The sequence below is a fragment of the Arachis hypogaea genome, chromosome 15 (assembly GCF_003086295.3).
Source record: "Arachis hypogaea cultivar Tifrunner chromosome 15, arahy.Tifrunner.gnm2.J5K5, whole genome shotgun sequence".
Classification (NCBI taxonomy): domain Eukaryota; kingdom Viridiplantae; phylum Streptophyta; class Magnoliopsida; order Fabales; family Fabaceae; genus Arachis; species Arachis hypogaea.
This window is the reverse complement of record NC_092050.1, coordinates 149,088,896-149,100,363: the sequence shown is the minus strand read 5'-3', so window position 1 is coordinate 149,100,363 and position 11,468 is coordinate 149,088,896. Positions and strand designations below refer to the sequence as shown.

The following is an 11,468-nucleotide window of genomic DNA, read 5'->3' as shown; positions in this document are numbered from 1 at the left end:
GTGATACTGTTGTTTTGATTTTTTGACTCTTTAGTTTGAAGTGATACAATGATTCCAAGATACTTATTAGTTGTTTTATTTAAGGCCATGTTGTTGCCTACTCTACTATGATAGATGAACTGTGAACAGATAAATTGCGTGTTTGATGATAATATGAATATAATGTACGAACTGCTATGCTTTATATGAAATGACTTGAATCCATGCTACATGTACAAATATATTTACTGCACGAATTTAGATTAAATTCAAGGAAAAAACTTTTAAAAGTGATTCATCAAGTTTCATACACAATTGTCCAAAATAAACAAGTACCATAACCCCACCAAAAAATGCGATAATACTACAACCTAACCCCAAACATCTACTTTCACCTATTTTTTTCTACTCTTCTCCAATTGATTTTCTAATCCACTTAACCTAAATTCTAACTTTTTCACTTTGTCATTCACTGCATCACTTAGGCCTTCAAATCGATGCTTCTTCTGCGGCAATACTTCTTTTGATAGTGTCTTTACAACATACTCATTAAACGAAGAAACATAATCATCTAGCTATACAAGGAATGAGCAATGAGCTTCTGCAGTCTACAATTAAACAAAATCAAAAAATTAAAACCATGAAAATACCTTGAAGTAACTACAGAATTGAACAAAATCAATACATAACTGTCCATGAACATACCTTGAAGTAAGGGCAACGTAAGAATAACCTATCTGAATTATTTTTGATCCCATACATGAATAGAATAGCATGCAACCCGTAATTGCACTTTGGGGAGACCCATCTCTTCTTCCTTCGACCTGCAACACTCTCACTAGAGTTCATGCTACAATTTAAATTATTGCCTCTAATACGCAGGTTGGAGGATGAGCAACGTTCTCCACTTCCAACCATGGTGCTCTAGGGTTTTGTTATTGTTGTTTGGAGTACGAGCTACTGTGGAGAGATTGGGGAACCAGAGGACCATCGAAGTTAAGGTTTCCTCCCTCTTTAACCCAAAAACGACGCCGTTTGAGGGACAAATCAACCCCTATCCATTTTTCCTAATCTACATTGGCACTTAACTCTGAACTAATTTCCAGATCAATATCGGTAACTGCCAGATCAGATTGTTCTGTCAACTATGGACGGGGAATACAAGGGAAGGGGCGCAATGAGTTATATTATGCACGGATAGGGACTGGCGTGGGTGATTTTTTTTTGTGAGGGGTCGCCTTTGTCCTAATTTGCAATAGACAGGGACCGATTTGGGTGTTTACTCTTATTTATGTACTAAGATATTATGTATCTATTAGAGTCTATCAATGCTCTTTTATTATATAAGCCTTTAATTTTTATTTAATAAAATCTAATGATGTATATAAATGTGGTAAGTTCAATGCACACATAATTATTGTGCTCATTTTAGACATCTTGTTCAAAAATAAAATGTACGCATTATTGGAGAGCACAAAAATTTATTGATATATACACAAAAATGTATATAAATGTTTTGAATATGTAGTTCTTTAAAATTGTGTGTATTATTGCACACCAAAATTTTTGTGTTATGCACCAAGATTTCTATGCACCAAAATTTATGTGATGTGTGTATTTTGTTGGTTAGATGCTAATATTTTAGGAGAAAGTCTAGGGGGTCAGAAACTTTGTTAAATTCTGGCCAGCATGTAACCAGCAAAGAAAAGTGAGTCATTTGTCACGGAAAATTTTAGAAGGTTAGATTTAACAGTGTTTGTATAGTTTTCTGGAGTGTTTGAGAATACTCTAGATGGTTCCGGAACGTTCTAGAATGTCCTAGAAGGTCCCGGAATACCCTAGAAGGTTCTAGAAGACTCTGGAAGGTCATAGAGTATTCTAGAAGAGTGTAGATGTATATAGAAGTATAAAGAGTGATATGGAATAATCTAGAAACATTTAGAGAGTTGTGGTAGGATAGATATTTGTAAAGAAGGTTCTGAATGATTAATCTGGACCGTTGATTAGATTTAATCCTAACCATCCATTGAGGAGGTGGATGGCTATAAATAGGGATGAGAGTTAGAGTTTGGGTGTGTGAATCATTTGTAACCACACTTGAGCAATAAAGTGTTCTTTCACCAAAGCTTCCTTTCTCTTGTGTTCTCTTGTGTTCTTAGCTTTCTTGCTAAGTATTGAGGGTTAGGCTGACTTGGTCTTAGCTCAAGAGGTTGAGTAAGTTCGAGTGCCGGCACGGTAGCGTTGGAGTGTGTCCAAGGCCGTGACAATTTGGTATCAGAGCAAGGTTCGAGAGGGAGCACAAGTCGCTTGTGGGAATGGCTTCTAGTATCACCATGGAGCATGTTGAGTCTCAAAGGGGAAGGGATACTATTCTTTCTCAATGGGGAGGCAAGAAGGTCCGTTCTTCAAGTGAGCCTAGAGGTAAGGACTCTAACTTCTTAGAAGAAAGAGTTTCTATGTTGGAAAATGTTCTATCCTCTATGGATGAGCGCTTCCAAAGGATAGAACATGATAAGGAGACCCTCGAGGCTCACGTATTAGGAGAACTAGATGCTTTCAAAGAAAGCATGCTCCAAATTGAAGAGAAGCTTGAGAATTCCTTAAAGCTATTTGAGGAAGTTCGAGTTTGGTTCGAGGAGGCGAAATCTCGACCAACCATTATAAGGGAGACGACAAAGATTGATCTCCCCAAGCCAAAGGAGTTCAAGGGCGTAAGGGACGCTCGCGAGGTGGAGAACTTCCTATGGCAAATGGAGAGGTACTTCGAAGGCCAAGGGGTGGTCGAAGAAGCAATAAAGGTACGCACTGCAGCTCTCTACCTTTCTGATAATGCTACTTTGTGGTGGAGGAGAAAGTGCGTAGATATGGAAAAGGGAACTTGCAACATAGCCACATGGGAAGATTTCAAAAGGGAATTGAAAAGACAATTCTTCCCTGAGAATGTGGTTTATGAAGCAAGGAAGAAGTTGAGGGAGTTGAAGCACAAGAGTACGATTAGCGACTACGTAAAGGAGTTTACTACTCTCACGCTTCAAATCCCCAACTTAGCATCAGAGGATGCATTGTTCTTCTTCATTGATGGACTCCAACCTTGGGCAAAGCAAGAACTACAAAGAAGGAATGTTAAGGATGTCGATGAGGCCATCGTGGTGGCCGAATCACTCACTGAGTATCATAGGGGAGACTCTAAACCTAAGTCTTCCTCCAAGCCTAGTTCTGCTAAAGGTGGGGGAGACAAGGGAAAGAGCTTCTCAACCAAGAAGGAAGGAAAATATTCTTCAAAGAAAGAGTACGAAGAAAAAAAGAAGGCTTTCGTGCCCAAAGGAGGATGCTTCGTGTGCAAGGGACCGCACCAAATGAAGGATTGTCCCAAGCTAGGGACTTTGGCATCTATTGCTGAGGAACGAGAAGCTCAAACTCAAGTAACTGAGTGTGTTGGATCTATCCAACACATAAATGCTGTGAAGACCAAAGAGGCAAGTACTGCAGAAAAGAAAGGCTTGATGTATGTCAAAGCCTTTATCAATGAAAAGCCTGTCATGGCTATGATCGACACTGGTGCTACACACAACTTCATCACGCCTGATGAAGCAAAGAGGCTTGGGTTGAAGATCACCGAAAAGAATGGCTGGTTCAAACCCGTGAATACCAAGGGTGAACCCCTTAAGGGAGTAGCAAAAGGGGTTGAGATGACTCTTGGTTCTTGGAAGGGCCTTGTGGATTTCTCAGTAGCACCCATGGATGATTTTAAAATAGTCATCGGGCTCGATTTGCAAAGGAAGGCAAATATAATACCTATGCCATACTACGACGTAGTATGTGTCATGGAGAAAGGGTCTCCATGCATGGTCCCTACAGTCTCTAAAGTTGGAGGACCACCGATACTCTCTGCTATGCAACTCAAGAAAGGGTTCAAGAAGGGAGAGATTACATATTTGGCTCTATTACAAGAGGAGTCAACATCTGAAAGAGAAGACGTCCCTCCCAAAATCAAGGAAGTCCTTGAAGAAAATAAGGATGTGATGCCTCCCGAGTTGCCAAAACAACTACCCCCTAGGAGGAAGGTGGACCACAAGATTGAATTGGAGTCAGGAGCAACGCCGCCCGCCTCAACACCTTATAGGATGGCACCGCCAGAACTTGAGGAGTTGAAGAAGCAACTCAAGGATTTGCTAGATGCTGGGTTCATCCGTCCATCGAAGGCACCTTATGGCGCACCAGTCTTATTCCAAAAGAAGCATGATGGTTCATTGAGGCTATGCATCGACTATCGAGCACTTAACAAGGTAACCATCAAGAACAAATACCCCATTCCTTTGATAGCCGATTTGTTTGATCAACTTGGTAGAGCCAAGTGGTTCTCAAAGCTAGATTTGAGGTCAGGATATCACCAAGTGAGAATTGCCGATGGTGATGAGCCTAAGACCACGTGTGTCACGAGGTATGGATCGTATGAGTGGTTGGTGATGCCTTTTGGCTTGACCAACGCTCCTGCGACCTTCTGTACCTTGATGAATGAGATCTTTCGACCTTACCTTGATCGGTTTGTAGTGGTCTACTTGGATGACATTGTTGTCTATAGCAATACTTTGGAGGAACATGTAGAACACTTACGAACCGTGTTCAAGATCTTGCGAGAGAATAACCTATATGTGAAGAAGGAAAAATGTTCCTTTGCAAGGGACGAAGTCCACTTCTTGGGACACATCATTAAAGGTGGAACTCTCTGCATGGATCAAGGAAAGGTGAAGGCTATCAAAGAGTGGGAGCTGCCAAACAAGGTATCTGAATTGAGGTCATTCCTTGGGTTGGCTAATTACTATCGGAGGTTTATCAAGGGATACTCCGCTAAGGCTACACCATTAACTGATCTTCTCAAGAAGAATCACTCTTGGGAATGGTCAAAGGAGTGTCAAAAGGCCTTTGATGAGTTGAAGGCTGCTATCACAGAAGGACCAGTACTAGCACTACCCGACTACTCAAAGGTATTTGAAGTCCACACTGATGCTTCTGACTACGCTATTGGAGGAGTTCTGATGCAAGAAGGACATCCTATTGCCTTTGAGAGTCGCAAGTTGAATGATACAGAGAGGCGATACACTGTCCAAGAGAAGGAGATGACCGCAGTGGTGCATTGTCTAAGAACTTGGCGTCACTACTTGCTTGGTTCACACTTCATCGTCAAGACAGACAATGTGGCTACAAGCTACTTCCAAACTCAAAAGAAGTTAAGCCCCAAACAAGCTAGGTGGCAAGACTTCTTGGCTGAGTTTGATTTCGAATTCGAATACAAGTCAGGCAAGACTAATGTCGTAGCAGATGCGCTGAGTCGCAAGGCTGAGTTAGCGGCCATTTCTATGGTGGAAGGAGATATTATGCATATCATCAAGGAAGGGTTGCATCACGATCCATTAGCCAAGAAGTTGGTGGAGTTGGCTAGAGAAGGTAAGACCAAAAGATTTTGGTTAGAAAACGACCTTCTCTACACAAAAGGGAGAAGACTATACGTTCCTAAATGGGACAATCTGAGAAGGAAGTTGGTAAGAGAATGCCACGACACCAAGTGGGCTGGTCACCAAGGTCAGCGAAGGACCTTAGCACTCATTGAATCTTCTTATTATTGGCCTCAAATGAGAGATGAAGTGGAGAGCTATGTGAAGACTTGTCTTGTGTGCCAACAAGATAAGATTGAAAACAAGACACCAAGTGGGTTGTTGGAACCTCTGCCTCCATCAGAGCGACCGTGGGAAAGTGTCTCTCTAGATTTCATCTCTGCCTTACCGAAGACCGAGGGGTTTGGATCTATTCTCGTGGTAGTGGATCGATTTTCGAAGTATGCTACCTTTATACCTGCCCCTACTGACTGCACTGCAGAGGAAGCAGCACGACTATTCTTCAAGAATGTGGTGAAGTACTGGGGATTGCCTAAGAGCATCATTAGTGATCGAGATCCACGCTTCACAGGACGACTATGGACAGAGTTGTTCAAACTCCTTGGGTCGGAGCTTCATTTCTCAACAAGCTTCCATCCTCAAACCGATGGGCAGACTGAGAGAGTGAATGCCTTACTCGAGTGTTACTTAAGGCATTTTGTGAGCGCTAATCAGAAGGATTGGACAAAACTCCTCGACATTGCTCAGTTCTCATACAATTTGCAAAGGAGTGAGTCTACAGGGAAGAGTCCGTTCGAGATTGTGACTGGACAACAGCCGCTTACGCCTCACTCTCTTTCTTCCTCTTACTCAGGAAAGAGCCCTGGAGCTTATCATATGATTAAGTCATGGGAAGAACAAGCAGATGTCACTCGTTCTTACCTCGACAAAGCTGCCAAGAGGATGAAGAAATGGGCAGATAAGAAGAGGAGGCATGCAAGCTATCAAGTGGGAGACAAGGTAATGATCAAACTTCTTCCACAACAATTCAAAGCCTTTCGCAAGGTTCATAAGGGTTTAATCCGCAAATACGAAGGACCATTTGAGATCATTGGACGTGTTGGGGAGGTTGCTTATAAAGTACAACTCCCTCCCTCTATGAAGATCCACCCGGTCTTCCATGTGAGTATGCTTAAACCATATCATGAGGACCAAGACGAACCGAGTAGAGGTAACTCGAGTCGTGCTCCGCCTGTGGTGATTAGATCTTTTGACAAAGAAATCGAAGAGATCCTAGCTAATCGCGTCGTGCGACGAAGAGGAGTACCACCAAGTATCCAATACTTGATCAAGTGGAAAGGGCTCCCGATAACTGAAGCTAGCTGGGAAACTCGCGAAGATCTGTGGCAATTCCAAGAACACCTAGAGCGCTATCATGAACAGAACGCGACGAGGACGTCTGCGCATTAGGTGGGGGAGAATGTCACGGAAAATTTTAGAAGGTTAGATTTAACAGTGTTTGTATAGTTTTCTGGAGTGTTTGAGAATACTCTAGATGGTTCCGGAACGTTCTAGAATGTCCTAGAAGGTCCCGGAATACCCTAGAAGGTTCTAGAAGACTCTGGAAGGTCATAGAGTATTCTAGAAGAGTGTAGATGTATATAGAAGTATAAAGAGTGATATGGAATAATCTAGAAACATTTAGAGAGTTGTGGTAGGATAGATATTTGTAAAGAAGGTTCTGGATGATTAATCTGGACCGTTGATTAGATTTAATCCTAACCATCCATTGAGGAGGTGGATGGCTATAAATAGGGATGAGAGTTAGAGTTTGGGTGTGTGAATCATTTGTAACCACACTTGAGCAATAAAGTGTTCTTTCACCAAAGCTTCCTTTCTCTTGTGTTCTCTTGTGTTCTTAGCTTTCTTGCTAAGTATTGAGGGTTAGGCTGACTTGGTCTTAGCTCAAGAGGTTGAGTAAGTCCGAGTGCCGGCACGGTAGCGTTGGAGTGTGTCCAAGGCCGTGACACATTGGATGAAATCTCACACCAATCTCACACCATTAAAATCATCATTGATGGCTATTTGATGGCTACAAATCACAAAAGTTGCTGGCCCCCTAACATTTCTCATGTTTTAGATATATGGTTCTTCAAAAATTTATGTTGGGTATTAAAATTTTTGTATTATTTACTAAAATTTATGTGCTATGTACTAAAATTTTTGTATTGTGTGTATTTTATTTGTTGAGTGTCAATGTTCTGAGCATATAGTTCTTTAAAAAAATTTTGTAATGCATGTTAAAAGAATTTTGTACTGTACACCAAAATTTATGTAATGTACATTAAAATTTTTATATTCTAATTTTTTGAACATATATAAAAAGAAAAAGATAAAGACGACAAAGATAACGATAATAATGATAATAACAAAAAAAATTAAAAAAAAATAAATAATGATAAGAAAACAGTGGTGGCCTCAAAGAAAAAGGAGAACCAGCATAAGCATATGTACGAAAGACAAAAAGAACATGATAATTTAATTAAAAACTTGATTTAAAAAAAATATTTGTACACCTAATTTTATTGTATTTGGAATATATTTGAACACATTCTTTCATAATTACTAACATTAGTGTTTACCGATAATAATATTAAATATTTTTTAATAATTAATTGTAAATACGTAATACTTTACTAAAATAATTATTTCAATGTAATTTATTGGCCAGACTCTTAAATGGAGCTTCAATCCGTGACGAATTAGTTTTTAATTTGGGCTAAAAAATACTGTGAGCAACAAAAAAAAAATTATTTCAGTAATCGTTTTTTAGTGTATAAAAATATTGAATGTCCAATTTAAATCTTTTGAAGATTAATTTATTTTTTTTAAATAAAAAAGTGTCAGTAAGTTACTAATAGGATTATAGGAAGAGAAACTCTCCAAAGTTAATAATTTTTAGTAGTTTTGATTATTATTTAGTCAGTATAAATATTAAATTATTTTTAATAAATAAATTTTATTAATTTATATATATATATATATATATATATATATAAAAATAGTATTAATTTATATAGATATAAATTATATATTTATTATGTATAAAATATTTATAAATTTAAATATAAATTATTATTAATTAAATATGAACAAAAAATAATAATACTTACTGGTAGTATTATTCTAATTTAATCAAAGAATGAGATTTATTTCTTGATCTTTTGGGATTGATCCAATATAATACCGTTTGCTGGTTGCTTCGTGAAAAAAGAAAATTAATAGGAGAAATAAAGAAATAAAAAAGAACATGCTCATCAATTTAAAACCAGGTGGCATTCATTTACTTGTTGCCTATATTTAGTTGTAAAGATATTACGCTAAGCAAAAAGACTATGGACAATGTATAATAAACTATCTTTAAGTTTGTTATTCTAATTAAATAGTTCACACGCACATATATATAATATTGTTCACCAAAGCAGCATGAAGCTGTCTTCTTTTAAATCAACATAAATTTCATTGTTGCTTGGTGAATAATAAATAAATAAATAAAAGAGTTTAATTAATATAGATTATACTTTTGAAAAAATATAGAGAATCAACTTTTAATTAGTGAATATTAGTCAATTTTAGAATTTAAATTTATAATTTAAAATTTAAGAATAAATATTTATGATTTAGGATATAGAATTTAAGATAAATAAAATAAATTTTTAAAATTAGCTAGTATAAGTTAAGAAAAAGTTAGTTATCTAGTATTAGTCTCATGTTATCAGCTTATTAATGTAATAATATATAATTGAATATGAATAAAACATTTTCACATATATATTGCTTAATTAAGAGAACAAATCCGATTTTAATCCACAATATTTTTTTTTATTATTCATACCATGAGTGACCTAATTCAATTTCTATTATAGGAAGAAAAGAGTAACAAACTTGTTAAGCAAATCCTCACAAACAAGAATTAAAAAATTACCATTAAAAAAAAAAAAAAACAAACAAACAAGAGATTAAGGTTTACCTGCTATGCTAATTAACCTAACTATATACTTTCCAACAAAATCTACATGAAAGTATTGATGAAATCAAAAGATTGAAAATATGAAACCAAACTATATTTGAATCTGTACTAAAAAAAACTATACATCTAATGTCTTTTGATTATTCTTATGATGAGACCTTGTTTCTCTATTCACAAACCATTGAACTGTTCTTCTTGCAATTGGAAACCAAAGCTGCCTCATCCTTTCTTCTTTCATGTTATTGTTCTCATCAATCAAAGAAGAAGAATCCTTATTAAATGCTCTGTTTTGTTGTTTCATCATCATTCCTATTTCACCAAATCTTGAAACTCCTATGATTTCTGACATTGACCTTTTCTCACTATGTTCATTCATCAAATGCTTTATAGAAGTAGAAGAAGAAGAAGAAGGAGCCTTATCTGAATTTGAGTTACTAATCTTGTTTATTGCACCAATTTTGCTCTCAAATGAAATCTTCCTCTCCATCTCTTCCTTGAGGATCAAGATTCCTTGATCATTTGCATTCTGGTTGTCGAACCGGGAACTCGAAACCTCGTTAAGCATCTCGGAGTTCAAGAACATTATGTCTGAAGAACTAACATTGCTCCACCGATTCTTAAACACAACATCGGAGATAGTAATCCGGTGTTTGTGTTTATGGTACTCCTTGTTTTCGCAATCGGTTCTGTTCTGTATAGGCAACTCTTCTTCCTTAACATCCTTCGAAAATAATCTCCGGAGACTAATACTTCCAATACTAAATCTTGTTGAGCCGCGTCGCTCTGCTTCTCCTCCTTCTTCTTCCTCCTCTCTTTGGACGAAGAGCTCCATGTTGGAGTCTTCGGCTGCGGCCGAATTATTGTTAACAAGCCTCCTTAAGCTGTTTGAATAGGCGAAAATCGACTCGTCGGCCGGATTCACCTTGTGCCTGCAAAGAGGGCAGCTTGCGTGTTTCTCAAGCCAGTGATCAATGCAATCAATGTGAAAAGCATGCTTACATTTTGGCAAGAGCCTAAGGATTTCGACATCTTCGAATTTCGATAAGCAAACAGAACACTCCAAACCTTCCTTTGATCCTTTTAGGGATGAGAATCTGAAGAAGGGTAATGACTCAATAACATTCTTATCAATTCCTGAGAATCTTCTAGACCTTGATAACAATTGGTTTTCTTGATTCTCTGTTTGGAGAAGAGGGACAAGTGCTCCTCTTTGGCAAAATTTGGCAAAAACAAGAAGAACAAATGTTAGTGAAAACATTAGGCCAAGGATTCCTATCACAACAACAAGGCTTGGTTGGAAATTGGACACAGCATCTCCTGATGATGAAGAAGAAGCATTTGTTGCTCTAACATGCTGGATTAACATTGAAATTAGAACTAATAATAAGAGGGTAATAATAGAACCATGTTTATTATTATCATTATTATTAATATTCTTCATGGTTCTATCTATGCTTCAAGCATTCTTTCAACACATACAAGTGATGATGATTGGAATGATGGGCGAAAAAAGTTTACAGATTTATAAATGGGATTAGTTTGTGATGTTGGTAGTGGTGTACATGGACATTATTATATTAGGGTTAAGGATTTAATAATGAGAGAGTATTATATTACTCAAGTTTCCAATGTATTAAATAAGCTTGAAATTTTTTCTCTTCCAATATCTTTAATGTGTACCTTAAATTATAATTTGTAAATGTTTTTGGGAGAAAATTTCTCGGTTTAATGTGTTGTAATATCAAAAAAAAAAAAAACTAATTTTTAAATTCACTATTTAAAAGTTATTTAAATAAATTTAATTAGATGATCGTTCTGAAAATTTTTTACATTATTACAATATCAAAACTAAACTCATAAAACATTTGATAAAATTTAATTAAAAGATTTTATGAAATGTTTTTTTATATTTTTTACTTGAAATAATTATATACGAATTTTGAGGTAGCGATTTAAAACTCTATTATTACATTACTGGCAAGGGGTTATCAAAAACCTTATTATATATTTATATGGTTGTGTCCCTAGTAGCAACCCTTTTCTTGTGTCAGTTTTCTTGGTTTCTTCTTAGGCTACGTTTTGCGTCT

At 36.9% G+C, this 11,468-nt stretch overlaps 1 protein-coding gene across 1 annotated transcript; it reads right to left on the bottom strand.

The window, feature by feature from the left end:
• Window positions 1-9,211: 9,211 nt before the first annotated feature.
• Window positions 9,212-10,986, bottom strand: LOC112751241 (putative RING-H2 finger protein ATL12). Its single transcript, XM_025800308.3, has one exon. The coding sequence runs from the start codon at window positions 10,820-10,822 to the stop codon at window positions 9,500-9,502; it is 1,323 nt and encodes a 440-aa protein (XP_025656093.1). The 5' UTR covers window positions 10,823-10,986; the 3' UTR covers window positions 9,212-9,499.
• Window positions 10,987-11,468: the final 482 nt, after the last annotated feature.

Excerpts from the sequence above, each read along its gene's own strand:
- LOC112751241 (XM_025800308.3), bottom strand. The coding sequence starts at position 10,822 with ATGAAGAATATTAATAATAATGATAATAATAAACATGGTTCTATTATT.